The following is a 14,685-nucleotide window of genomic DNA, read 5'->3' on the forward strand; positions in this document are numbered from 1 at the left end:
CTATTTTCATATTTCAATGTTCCCAGCACACAGAAGATTCTTGCGTTTCAAGATAGCAAACCAGCAGAACCAATTCAAAGTGCTACCCTTCGGAATAGCATCTGCTCCAAGGGTATTCACGAAGGTACTGGCGGTGGTGGCAGCACACCTGCGCAGCGAGGCAATCCCAGTGTACCCTTACCTAAACGACTGGCTGATTACAGGGGAGTCTCCCCTAATTTGCAGGCAAAACATTCAGAGAGCTATCAACCTACTCTTCCAATTGGGCTTATCCATCAACGAGAAAAAATGAAGCCTAGTGCCAAGCACAACCAAACAGTTCCTAGGAGCTGTCATAAACACACAAGAGGGGTTGGTCTTTCCGTCAGAGGAAAGAGTCCAAAATATGTTACTGCAAATACCTCATTATCAGGCTGGCTGCCAGATAAGGGTGCGCAAAGCGATGCATTTGCTGGGCATGATGGCATCTTGCATTTACCTGGTACCTCACGCGTGACTGGGCATGCGACCCATGCAGGAATGGTTGGCGAAACAGTGGTCTCAGGCGAGTGGTCAGTGGGACGATCTAGTGGTCGTTTCGCCAAAACTAGTACAAAATCTTCGCTGGTGGAAAAGAGAAAATCTGTTGAAGGGGAAACCCTGCTATGATCCGGAAGTATAAGCGATTGTCATGACGGACGCCTCACTCGCTGGGTGGGGGGCTCATTACCTTCACCACACAGCTCAGGGTCTGTGGTCTCATGCAGCAGCACAGAACCACATCAATCTGCTAGAACTACTAGCAGTATTCAAAGCCCTTTAGGCGTTCGAATCACACCTATCAAACCAATCTGTGCAAGTCCTGACAAACAGCACTACAGCGATGTTTTACATCAACAAACAGGGGGGCACACGTTCTCTAAATCTGTCCTGGATTGCGCAACAAATTTGGAAACGGGCACTCAAACGGAAAATATTCCTATTGTCACAGCACGTTCCAGGGGAACTCAACTCTCTCGCAGACTCATTGAGCAGAGATCCCCTACTAGAAGAACATGAGTGGCAACTACACGCAGGGGTCGTAGAACACCTCTTCTCTCAATGAGTTTTCCCCACAATAGACTTGTTTGCTACAAGCGAAAGCAGGCAATGCCCAGACTTCGCGTCCAGGTTCCTGCAGCCAGGCTCCAAGGGGAACACCCTATGGATGAACTGGTCAGGGAAATTTGCTTACGCTTTTCCCCCAACACCTCTAATGAGGAAGGTAGTGAACAAGATCAACAAGGAACAGGTGACGCTCATCCTAGTTGCTCCTATGTGGGCAAGACAACCCTGGTATCCACATCTGCGCAAACTGGCCATGTGCGATCCCATCAAACTCTCATGCCCGTACAATCTGCTCACTCAGCACTGGGGACTAACAGTGCACCCTCAACCTCACTCAGTGAACTTGGCAGCATGGCTCCTGAGGTCATAGAGTTTAGACATCTTAATCTGCCATAGAGATATATGGATATCTTAAAAGAATCAAAAAAGCCTAACACTAGGCACAATTATTTTGACAAGTGGAGGAGATTTGTAATTTGGTGACAGTCTAAAAAAATGAACCCCATACAATGTACTCCTTCCCACATTCTAATTTATATGCTCCACTGGCTAGATGCAGGGTTAGTATTCAACTCCTTAAAGGTCCACCTGGCGGCTTTGTCAGCCTATACCACTTCCCACAATAAAGTCTCATGGTGGAAGGTACCTGTCATCAAAGCATTCATGGAGGGAGTAAAGAGACTCCACCCCCCAATTTTGAACCCGCTGCCAGGATGGGATCTCAATGTTGTACTAAGTTCATGGTACCCCCTTTCGAGCCAATGCATAAGTCTAGTCTCAAACACCTGACTTACAAAACTGCCTTTTTAGTGGCCATCACTTCCATAAGAAGAGTTAGTGAAATACAAGCATTGTCACTGCAGGATCTTTTCTTTGTTGTACACAAAGACAAGCTGGTTTTACATACTCACCCTAGGTTCTCCCCTATGTTCATCTCTAAATTTCACGTAAACCAGTCTATTGGGCTACCAGATTTCTTCCAGGAACCCACCAGCTCAGCCGAGGTAAACCTCCACACACTAGATGTGAGGAGGGCGGTCCTCTACTATGTAGACAAGACCAGACCGCTAAGAAAAACAGATCAACTGTTTGTCTCCATAGCGCCAGGCAGAGATGGTGACCGCATTTCCAAAAATACCATCTCTAGGTGGATAGTCAGATGTACACAATTGTGCTATTCCCTATCAAACAAAACCCTGCCTTTTACACCTAAAGCTCACTCCACAAGGAGCACTGGAGCTACTCTGGCCTTGAACGCAAATGTCCCCTTAGACATCATTTGCAAAGCAGCAACATGGAGCTCAGTACATACTTTCATTCAGCATTACTGCATTGACACACATTCCAAAGCAGATACACAGGTGGGACAAGCGGTTCTAAAACATCTATTTGCCGCTGCTCCTTCTCACGACCCACCACCTTCTCATAACACTGCTCGCTAATATATGGATAGCAGGTGATCTAAGCAGATTCCACAAGCCTCAGAAGGGATACATTACTCTGCGTAATCATATTTCTGATGCTTGTATCTGCTTAGATTCACATGGGCCCACCCTTCTTCCCCTGGGAGAAGGTGCATAGATGTTATATGAGCTTTCTGTCTTTATCTGCTTGGATACAACTGTACTCAAATTACACTTCATGCAACCTCATGTCAGAACAAAACAATCTGAGGGACCTCGACGCGTGAAGGACCATGGTTACAGTGGACATCACACTAGGGAGAGTATTACTGGCACGCCCTGTCGACGTCCCTTTTCGAATTTCGAAAACAACAACTGTAATACTCTGCAGCTTCCACTAGATGTCGGCCTATGCATAGCATGTGAATCTAAGCAGATACAAGCATCACGATTACGGTGAGTAATGTATCATATATATAATGTATTCACGATACTTGTGTCTATGAACGAATCACCCCTCGAATATCATACTGTGCACTTGCACTTAGGCTACTCCGTTGGCAGAATATTTGTATACCGTGAATTGGGTAGACAATAGTCTGTTTTTTCCTCTGTTTTTATTGACATTTTCCTTAATGTATCACTGTTGCATTTAGAATATTCTTGAGAGGAGTGTCAAAGAAAAGAGGTTTCAGAATCAGACAAGTATTCACACAAGTATTCTTAAGCAGGTAAGTACTTTCACAATAACCCCTCAATGCAAAGTCAGTTAACCCCTTCCTAGAAGGAAGACACAACAACTAAGCAGAGGAGAGAAGAGTCAATCAGGGAGCCAGGCCAGCCAATGCTAGGTTAGCAAAAGTCAATGTGAACTGAAGGACTTCTTGCAGGTAAGTAAAAGTCTTGCTCAATGTTTTAGAATTTTTTGTAGAAAGAAGAAATCAAAGCAGGGCCACAGTCTGATTAGGCTTGTGAAGTAATGAAGCTGTTAGCAACTCTACAGATGCAACCAATACAAGTCTCCAACCAGGACAATTGAGGTTACACTGTACAGTACCATTAGGTTGAAGAAAAGTGCAGCAGGTGGCTTCTGTTCCTGTGCAGCTCTGCAGATCCTGGTGTTCCTGGGCCTCAGTCGTGAGGACAAGAGGGAGGACTTCTGGGGGCTCCTGGACTGCAATGGGACAGTCACCGACCACAACCGCCAATCTTCAAACAAGTGGCACTTCAGTGTTTCAGTTCCTCGCTTCTACCGCCAATAGCAACACCATGGTTCCTGGCTGTCGAGATGTGCTTTCCTTGCATCTGCGGTCCAGTACTCTGTTGAGGTGGCTCGGGCTCAGTCAGTCCTCTTTCCTGGAGCTCTTTGCCAGCTTAAAAGCAACGCACGCAAACTGGTGTTCCTCCCCCTGGCTATTCAGTTCCAGCAGCAACTGCAGTGGAATTTCAACCAGCTCCCAGAGGATGTCCAGGTGGCTTACTTTGGAGTTGATTGGTCCCACCAACTCAAGGGGAGAAGTCCTTGCAGGGCTTCTCTAGTCGAAACGATATTGGAGTTTCAGCAGAGCAGCAGCAGGGCTTCACCAGGCAAACCAACGGTCCAGGAGTCCTCTTCAAGTTCTTCTTCGGATTCCTTCGTCCAGTAGTCGACACTGCCTTCCAAGCCAAAAAGGCTTGCCTTTTAGGCAGGTTTCTCCCATTTATTCCAGCCTAGATGTCAGTCACACAGCAGGGTGTCCTTGCAGGACAGCCAGCCAGCCAATCACCTAAGAGTGCATTCCTGTCTCCTAGGAGACTAAGCACAGGGAGTTTTGGGCACCTCCCTCGCTTCCTGCCCCCGGGAGACACCCAGGAGCCAGAGGCAGGATTCACTTATGAATCCCGCCAAAGACAAAATGAACAAAGCAACCAAACCTGGTTTGGCTCACAGAGTGATTCTCAAGTAGGACCCTTCCACAAAGAAATGGTGAAAAAAGAAGATCCGGGCCATTTCGTCAAAAATGGCACCCTTGGGTTCTTTACTGCAGCTGCCAATGCAGCCCGTGGTAAATGCACACCACGGTAGTTAAAAGTAAACCACTGCCACCTGCCATTCATCGAGGAAAGGGTAACATAAAAATGTTACATGAGAAGCTAGACTAAGGGTATACAAAGTAACCCCTCCAGCACTCTATTGTAAGATAGTGTGTGCTGGGTCTAGAAAGTTACAAGTGTAAGTAAAGTCAATTTCACTTCACTGCTCATGAAAACAGTAGTTTAACCAAGAGAAGGTATTTAAACCTTTGGGGAATCTAAAAGACTTCCCTGTGCCACTGCACTGGTGTTGCAGTGTGACACAATGTAAAAGATGATGCCTATGGAGTTTGGCAGACTCCACAACCAAAAGAAACATAGAGTTCAAAATCACATTAAAATACATGAGAGAGTGGGAAAAAAGGGTCTCACTCTCTCCAGGTTAAAAATGCAAGTCTTCAAAATCCTGGGGGTCTCAAAGGTAGAGAGGAATTAGCACATTTCTGAGAATTCTCCCTAACAATTATAAACACAGAACTCCTTATGAGGACTACCTATAAATATGAACTCCGCCCCCCCCAAAATAATACTCGGATCGAGAAATACGAATGTACTGGGATGAATAAGAGGGACGTGCTGATATGAGATCTAGATTAATGAGTAATATTTACGTCTTTGAAAATTGATATAGAGAATTAACAAAAAAGGGGCGATATAAAGAACTATGTGAATCGAGAAGTCATAATGCTAAGAATTATTTAATCGATAACCTTCCTAACACTTTATTTTATGTGAAGGGAGGATGTAAACACTACAAAAAACATTTATAATTGCACTCCCTTTAATGTCTCCAGCACCCTAACTATTGCAGTCACCTGAGGGTGTAGATAGTGTCTGTGGTCCATCCCAAAAGGGTATTTACTAATTTAGAATACTAAGAGTGTGTATTTTGAAGTATATTTTTGTGTTGCTTTATATTGCCCCCTTCTGAAGAAAGCTTACTCTAACTGACTGTTAAATAAATGAATAATTGTTTATTCAAGAAACCTTGTGTGTAAGAGTTTATTTGAATACTTGTCTCTGAATCTCTGTGTAACTCCCCTACAGCTCACATTGAACCCTCTTGAGATAAGCGTGGCTGCTCAACACACTACCAACCTGTGTAGTACAGACTTATACCAAAGGTTGGGTTGTTGTAGTACCAAAGGGTACTGCATACAATCATGCCTAACAGTAATGTATAAGGTATATTTTTGTACCAACACAATCTTCATCATTACAGTTCCCCTTTAATTATGCTTTCTATTCCTCATCACAGTTCCCAACTACCCCACCTTACTCTTACATGTCAGAGTTCCCAACTGCCCACCTCACTCTTCTGCCACAATACCGAACTACACAACTTCAGTCTTCCTCATCACAATGTCCCAGTAACCCCACTTCGCTCTTCCTTGTCACAGTACACCATTACAAATCCCTTCTTATCTAGGTTACACAAAAAAAGATGAAATACTTGACACATCTGATGTTGTGTAGCTCAAGAACAGATATTGATAACAAATGGTATGACTCAGGTAGGTTATCAGAATGAAATAAATAATTGCAGGTGGAGGGGGGCATAGCATATCAAAACCATTGAAATTCAGTGAAAAAACTTTAGTTGAAGTGATGTTAAGATGAAACAATCTGATGCAACGAAACCCTGGAAATTCAGTGAACACACTTTAGTTGAAGTGACATTAGGGTGCTGATGTAACACCACAAATCCCCTGAAATAGGGCAGGTGCTGAAGCTGTAGTACCTTAATTATGATGCCCCATTGTGCAGCCCCTAAGGACACTTATTACTTCAGTGGTGCCATTTGTGATGTCATCAGTGTGCTTAGGGGCCACGCAATGGGGGCATAATCGTTAATGTAGCACAGCTTCAGCACCTGCAGAATTTCAGGAGTTTTGTGGTGTTAAATCAGCACCTTAATGTCACTTCAATACAAGGTTTTTCACTGAAAATAATCATAAAATACATCCCACCCAGACTCAATAAACAGCCTGTAAAAAGTAGAGAAACGCAGAGTCCCAGCTGAGCCACGATGCTTACATATTGCCAGACCATAATAGTTTCCTTAGACTATTAGCAAGCCATGTTTGCCAGCAATGGAGTCTGCTAATGTGAGTACCAACTTTCAGCATATGTTACATTTTCTGTCTGACAGACCCCCCTCGTATAAATGGATCAGACAACTCTGAAGAGACCTCAGTGGTTGTCAACAACCCCTTGGAGCTGATCTGCTCTTCTACTGGAGTCCCACCACCTAAAATCACCTGGCTCAAGGACGGACGCCCGCTCCCTCACACTGATGATATCCACATCCTCAGAGGGGGAGAAATGCTCCGCATTGCTAGTGTTCAGGTAATGGATGTACACATTTATTTTTTTGGTTTGTTTATGTATTTATTTAAAGTCTTGTTCCATGCTATATAACAAGACTTTGTTTTTACATGCATATTTTTAAGTAGGAATATATATTTGCCTGGTGTAGCAGATAAATTATTAAAAATACATTCTTTTTGTTTCTGAATGCTTTTTGTCATTGTTCCTGATTATTTGTGTACGTGTTGGTCTTAAATTCCCAAACTACCTAATGATATGGTTGAAAAATAGATCACCATCTAACTTTCAACATTTTCTGTGTTCCTCCAGTCATATTCCCCTTCTCTTAAGCACGTCAAGGCTATATTTTTCCAGACACGTATTCATGCTTAGGCAAACTCTCTTAAACTTCTCTTTTCTGCCCTCAATAAAATACGTGCCTCTTTCTTCTTCTTATCCTTCCACTACCTCTACATTCACGTCTGATGGCCTTGCTAACTTTCTTTTTGTCAAAAGCTGAAACTATTTGACATTTGTTAAACCATGGCTCCCCTTCTACCTCTGTTACAATATCCTGTTATTCTTACTTCTCCTGTTTCCAGTGACTCTTGTTCTTCTTTTATGCCTATCTCTGAGGGCAATGTACATTTTTCAAATTCTCAGGCTCACCTTGTTAGGGAGATTTATCATTTGTATGCTTCATCCCCTCTCCCAGTGAAACCCCTAGCATTTTTTGCTGGACTTCTGGACCTTTTACTTTCAACTCTGAATGTGTGGAACCTTTATCTTCTCATTCATTCTTGTAGGCTCTGTCTTTTAGAACTCTATTCTTTGTATTCTACCTGTTCTATGGAGCCTGTCTACTCCATAGCTCTTAACGGCATCTGTATTTTTACTATTGCAGCATGCAGCTCCTTATGGGCAGTGGTGCTGGGGACCCTTAGGTTCCTCCTTTGAGATTCCTTTTCGTATCCTCAAGTAACTACAGTTCCTAAGAATAGAGAGATACTTAGTATGTCTCCCAAAATGCTATTGTCTGAGTGATTGACACTCACCACCTTATGGGAAGTGCCAAAGGGATACCTAGTATCCCCCTTCTCTCTGCTCCTGTGACTTTTTAGTCGCATAGACAGTCTCCTAGTTATGGCTGGTGGCAGTGGACGTGTTCTACCAACTATTATGTACTTTTTATACCTCAGGTTATGTCCATAGCCTTGGTAGTGCACAAAAGAGGCACTCAAGTACCAACTTGGGGCCACCTTTCTTTTTTTGCTATTGCTGGCAGAGTTGTTCTTTGTTAACCCTTCCTCTACCATTCTTGGAGGGGGAGGTCAGTGTGTGTGTTTTGCTTTTATCAGGAACCCTTTGGTGTACCCGCCTAGTCTCCAGAGTGTCTTGACAGGCAGGAAGTAGGGGAGGAGTTTTCCACCCCGCTGTCCTTTGTCTGCCAGAGTGCCGGAATAGGAACAACTCCCACAGGGGGTCTAGCTGTCCTGATTGGACGGCCAAACGCCCCTTTCTGTAGAATTCTGCGAGAGATTGCAGAGGAGTGTGTGCTGGAACTGTATAAAAGGCAAGGCTTCTGGAGTGAAAAGGAAGTCGACCACTGGAAGTTCAAGTAACCAAAGAAGACCAGAAATATCTGCAGATCCTTTGCAACACTGTGAAGTGACCACTGCTGCCCTGACCCCGTTTTCTGTGTGACAGAGGAGCTCCGGAGTGGTCGACTCGTTCCCTTTGGCTGGTGGGAACAACCAGTCACAAGACAAACTTTGAATTGAGCCATCTCCTGAGGTCCTAAGCGTTTCCAGAGCTGCGAAACGTCAATACTAGGAGACCTGCTTACCATTTTGAGTGCATCATCTTGGAAAGGCTGAATCTGTACAAATCTTGCTGTTCCCTCAAGGACACTCCATAGATCCGATCCAACTCACCCAGACCCCTCATCAGAGCTTGGGACTGCAGGAAGCAAAGAATATTGACTAGGCGATCCGTGTCTTTTGGTGGTGCTGCAGAAAAGTTGCCAAAACCACAGAGTGAATTAAGAAGTTGCTGAAAGTCATGCCTCAGATCCTCCCTCTAGATTGCTGCGGAGAGATCCCGTCCAGTGTCCTGTCTTCACTCATCAGATTGAAGAGGGAGTCGGGATCCTGCCACCACCTCCCAAGCCACTAAATTCATGACAAGACGAAAAGCCAGGTAACACTGCAATCATCCCTTCTATTTCGGATGAATTCCTAACGGACTATTGATTGACAAATACGTTGAGAGGTATCCCCTCAGCCAGCCATACAGACCAGGTTCGGTACAGATCTATCCATGTGTGGACGAAGAGCCGCAAGCCATGGTCAGAGACACCTATATGGACAGCCTGCACTAGAGCACCAAGAAGCCATGTTGCTGATGTTGATAGAGACACCACGACATACCAGCGTTATACATGAAGCACACGTGCCATCCACACTCCGGGACAGAAACACACACTAGAATACATGAAGAACACGACTGTACAGTTCTATAGTTAGAGGACAGATACATATACATTCTGCCATTGCTTTTATTATTTTTGCCATTAGCCAAGTGCAGGAATGCAGAAACCGCAAGACACAAAAGATCCTGAGCAAAGCTTGCAGATGCTTAAACGCAAATAACCTTATGGAACTGCAGGAGTACCTATGGGACCTGACAGAGCCAGGTGTGACTAACCTATGAAAAATGTAGTATAGCGTGGACAATGTAGAAACCGCATTATAATGTTTAGGAAAATTACAGCAGGCCTCAGGCCTCGCAGATGAGCTGAGCCGATTCAGGCTGGACAGAGAGCAAGACGTGTGAGACAGGACCCGCAGCCAAGGTCAAGAGATACAGATGACATTCCAATCCCCAGACGACAAAGGGACCAGCTGCAGAAAAATACAAATAAATCCACATAATTCAGAGCTGCAGAGCTCAAATTCGTGGTCTCTAAACATGTGACACGGCCAAAGCAGACAATGGACAGTGATCGATGGTGGGAAAGGAGAGACGGTCTCAGGCATACAGACATGAACTGCAACAAGTATGCAGCATGTGTTGCGCCGGACAGGAGAACATTCTCATAAGGCAACTGTGGTGCACACAAGTTACAATACAGACACATAATTGTTCTCATCATCTTGAGAAAGTGCACAGTGAGCTGAGAATCATTTCAAATCCCAGGCCTGGGGACGTCAGCTCTAGCCAATCACAGTTTAGTACCCTGGGGGTGGGTAGCAGCGGGCAAGAACCAACGGTAAGTCCACTACTCTGCAACAATGTTGTAAGTTGGGTTTTGGGGAAGGGACAGGCCAGCCACCTGACATGCAAGGGCCAGTAGAATAACATCTATAGGGCCTCATTACACGGTAGGCGGTAACAATGGTGCTATTAGTGCCATGGTTGCCGCTGGTATTTTACTGTGTCCGCCTTGGTGGATGGCGGAATTACCACCTTACTCCAAGGTGAGCGGGGGCGGTAATTCCCCATTCACCAAGGCACTTCCCCATTCCCATTTTTGCCCCCATAGGGCATAATGGGAATGGGGAAGGAGCTAATTACGGTACCGCAAATTGCGGTACCGTAATTAGCACCGAGGTCCCTTTGCGGCACCCTACTTTAACGGTTGGTAAAACCAGCCGTTAAGGTCGGGTCCCGCAAAGGGAACTCGTAGTAAGGCGGTATGGGTTTACCGGTACTGGTGCCCTTACAGGTACCGGTAAACCATTACCGCCTACCGTGTAATGATAGTGTCCTATATAGCTGATAGAATACTCAGTACCCAGTCACCTCGCCCGATAGATTTTCTGGAAAAGGGCCCAGGTTGTGACGAAGTGCTGATGCCATTTGAGAGTAAAATCGGCCTGCGAGTCAGGAAGAGCGAGATATGCATGAATAATTCTCTGTTCCTGTGCTGATCCCTATGGTTCTGTTTGCAATAAACCACAATTAGAACTTGCCATTGACTGAGTCCTCCATGTATCCTGGGGGAGGGTGTTGGACCCTCCAGGTCCACAAACGTCCAGTATCCCTCTGGCCTACCTGTGAGTTCTCCCCAACAAGACCAAGGAATCTGGAGGTCAGGTCCAGTGCTGCAACATTGCAGAGCGTCCAGCACAAACATTTTCTTCTAACCTAAAGTACTGTGGGAAAAAGGAATTGCTTACCTGATTCGAGAAAGTCGCTCCAGAGCATTGGTGTGCACATAGAGGTGTCCAGAGCAACCCCCTCTTACCTCCGACTCAAGCCGCTGCTTGTGCCCCTTCATCAAGTCCTATTTAAGGTCTCCATCGTTAGTTATAACTTGCTGCTTCTAAAAGACTAGACACTTGAAGAAATCCACTGGAACTCTTTGTATTCTGTTGCTTGTCAAGACTTTGATTCCTCTCCTAACTGCCATTAGCTAGGGTTGTATTTTTTGACTTAAAAGACTTGCTGTTCGGAGAAACCCTCTCTAGAACCTTGAACCAGACTACTATTACTGTAACTAACCCTTTTCCTTCCTTTAACTGACTTTCTTACATGTGTTTGCAGAGTAAATGTCTTACCGTAAATCTGCTAAGAACCGCATGTTTAGGTAATTAGCGATAATACGATAGCATTGTCTTTTCCCTTTTTAACATTGCAACAAATCTAACCGTGAGCAAACACAAATGTGAAAGTGTCCTTTGAATTATATTCTAAACATATTCCGAAGTGATTCTGGTGTAAATATAATAAATATATAATTTTATATAAATTATAAGTGTAAGTGCTTCTTTGATGTGCATGTTTAACTAGGTTCATTGTACTTACCTACAGCTCACATCTTCCTCTTAAGATGAACCTGACTGCTCTGCCACTCTACCAAGGTCCTGAGTTAGTGCAGACTGATACTAAGAGATGAGGATCTACAAACCACTGGAATAGCTTACTAAAGTCTGACTACCAGTCAGACTTTAGGAAAACTCCCCTAACACACCCTACTTCTCCTCCCTCTAATCCTTTCTCTGGTTTGTTAGTTAATACTGTTTTCCCAGCTTGTGCTCAAGTTATTGTTACTTCTCTAGTATTTCATTATCATCTGGCCAATTTCCTTCTACATTTAAAGTATCTACTATCATCCCATTACAAAAAAAACTTATTTGGACTTTTCTGATCCTTTAAACTTACAGCCCATTTCTCGTTTTCTATACTTGTCTAAACTGTTTGAGCATTTGGTTTTCTGTCAACTTACATCTTATTTTAACACTCACAACTTGCAACCCTGCAACATGGGGTAGGCGCCATGTAGGTGAACAGCCTAATTGACATTTGTATCTGTGTGCACCCTTTTCACGACCAAATATGTACGTGATGTAGCTCCCTGTAACCTGAGATGAGTTGTCCCGGACATATTCTCAGTACCTACTTTGACTTAATATATACTGGAGGTAGTTCCCCATAACAAGAGGCGGGCTTTCCCTAGCATATATTTTATGCTGCATTTTGCATGACCTCATATGTACCTGTTGTAGCTCTTTGCATAAATGTGCAAAGCTTTTCCATGTATGTATTCTCCTGCACTACCCAGTCCTAGTGTTCAGCTTTATATAATTACTGTACTGCACTTATTGTAAGCACATGCCTAAGTTAAGCGCCCAGTTGCCCAAGGGCTGTGTGCGCTATACAAATAAAAAACCAAACCAAACCCCTCTCTTCAATTCGGCTTTTGTCCGGGTTGTTATACTGAAATGTAATTTCCTTCTGTTTCAAATGCAATTCTTCATGCTCAACATCCTAAACTTTCTTCTACATTGGTTCTGCTTGATCTTAGTAGGGCATTCAACACTGCCAATTACCCCACCTTCCTGTCTAATCTTTTTTCTATGGGTATTTCCGGCACTGTTTTTCAATCAGTTTTCTTCCTATCTCTCTAAGTGGTCTTTTTCTGTATCCTCGAAGGGTCTGCCCTGTCATTCCTATTTTTTTCCTTGTGGTGCCCCTCAGGATTCTAGGCTCACGTTTGTTTACACTCCATACTTTATCTTTATCTTCCTTAATTTCTTACCATGGTTTTCAGGGTCATCTTTATGCCGATGACATGCAGATTCTGTTAAATTGTCCCTCTTTTGATGATTTTATATACTAGTGTCTTTCTTCCTGCCGCTCTGCTGTTAATTCCTGCCTGACTTCTCGCTGTCTGTGTCTTAATTCTAAGAAAACAGAAATTCTATTCTTTCCTGCTTCTTCTGAAATTTCTTCCCCTTTTTTATTTCTTTTCCCCTTTTTTAGCTCCTCGTTTGTTATCAGTCGCATGAACTCGGTTTCATCTTTGACTCTTCCTTTTTATTTCAGGCTCAGATTGCTAGCATTATGAAATCTTGCCCTTTCTTTTTTTTTATATAAAATTGTTTACAGTACTTCATAAGAAATTACATATATACAGTTAAAATGGAGATCATATTTACAGTGGTTTAGAACTACACTTCTCACATTCAAGGTCTTTATACTTCACAGAGGCAAATGATACTAACTGTAATGCATGAATTCATTTAATCCCTATGCCTATGCAGTTAGAATAATATGAATGCAGTTTCAACATTTACAGAGTATTGCATCATTCTATTTGAAAATGTTGGGAGCCTCTACCAGTACCATAAACGAGACATATTTGCCCTTCATTTTATAGTTCAGTATTGGGAACCTTTGTTGTACATTCTTCTTCTTTTCCATACATATGAGCAGTATCCACTATGAAAATCAATACGGTCTGCTTTGTAGCTTTTTTCATAATATGGTAGGCCATGTATACAGCCTGCCAATGCAAAAAAGGTCCTACTCCAATATTCAACCTTTTGTACAGACTAATATCCAAGTCCTAGCTGCATCATATCTTTTAGCATGCATAATGTCTATTGATCTCCATGGGACTTTTCTATACAGAAATAGCATATGCATAAGTATCTCTGGGCATCATCTGCAACCAACAAAATTAAAACTGATACATATTTTGACAAGGTAATTGCTGCCCAATTAAATGGAGCAGATCTCTCCTATTTAAATGGCTAATATCCAATTCCAACAACAGCATATCATGAGAATGGCAATTGGTCTCCATAAAGCTTTACTATACAGCCATAACATATTCAGTATCTCTGGACCTCCTCTACAACCAGCAGAGTAAAGGATAGGACAGATTTTATCAAGATATTCTCTGCCTGGTTATATAGATCAGATCTCTCCTCTTTGTAGGTTTTCCAAAATTAGATGACATACAGATAGCATAGTTGTAATTAGCTCAGCAGTTGTCAGGACACTTGCATCTTTTGCTGTAACTCCATGTCAATTATATTCAATAAGCGTACGAAAGATAGCACCAAGATAACATTTGTCCCCCACATACAACGAGTCCACAGCCATTCCCTACCTCACAAGGTGGAGCTAATATTAGCCTCCCCAAAGATAGATCTCTGAGATGTCTCAAAGTATATGCAGTACACTGTTAGATGTTTTAATGATTCCTTCTGGGAAGAATTTATACAGAACCGACATGTGCCAGAGTTAACCTCTCGGGGTTCTTTACACTAGAAATGAATTTTTTCATTAGTAGCAAAAACGTAGATAGATATCACGGGCGGTTTTGCCCAGAAATTGGATTAGATATCTCGATCGCAGAGTGCGTTTTGTGGGGAAATCAGCAATTTCAGTGTACAGCCTATACTTTGATATAGTCTCGGTAGTAACCATCCAGTCATATTCGATGAGCTTTTTTTTCACATAGTCAGGGCGCAGCCAAAGATCGCCAGTGGTCACATTAATTGTGTTTAATAAAGCAAGC

At 43.3% G+C, this 14,685-nt stretch overlaps 1 protein-coding gene across 2 annotated transcripts in view; it reads left to right on the plus strand.

The window, feature by feature from the left end:
* Positions 1 to 14,685, plus strand: part of HMCN1 (hemicentin 1) — a 1,785,366-nt gene that overhangs the window by 1,160,485 nt on the left and 610,196 nt on the right. For both annotated transcript variants that reach the window (XM_069641364.1, XM_069641365.1), the window contains exon 69: positions 6,715 to 6,911. In XM_069641364.1, the coding sequence (XP_069497465.1) occupies positions 6,715 to 6,911 (197 nt within the window). The remainder of the gene's footprint in view (positions 1 to 6,714; positions 6,912 to 14,685) is intronic.

Source organism: Ambystoma mexicanum, chromosome 1q (genome assembly GCF_040938575.1).
Source record: "Ambystoma mexicanum isolate Mex_15411 chromosome 1q, UKY_AmexF1_1, whole genome shotgun sequence".
Lineage (NCBI taxonomy): Eukaryota > Metazoa > Chordata > Amphibia > Caudata > Ambystomatidae > Ambystoma > Ambystoma mexicanum.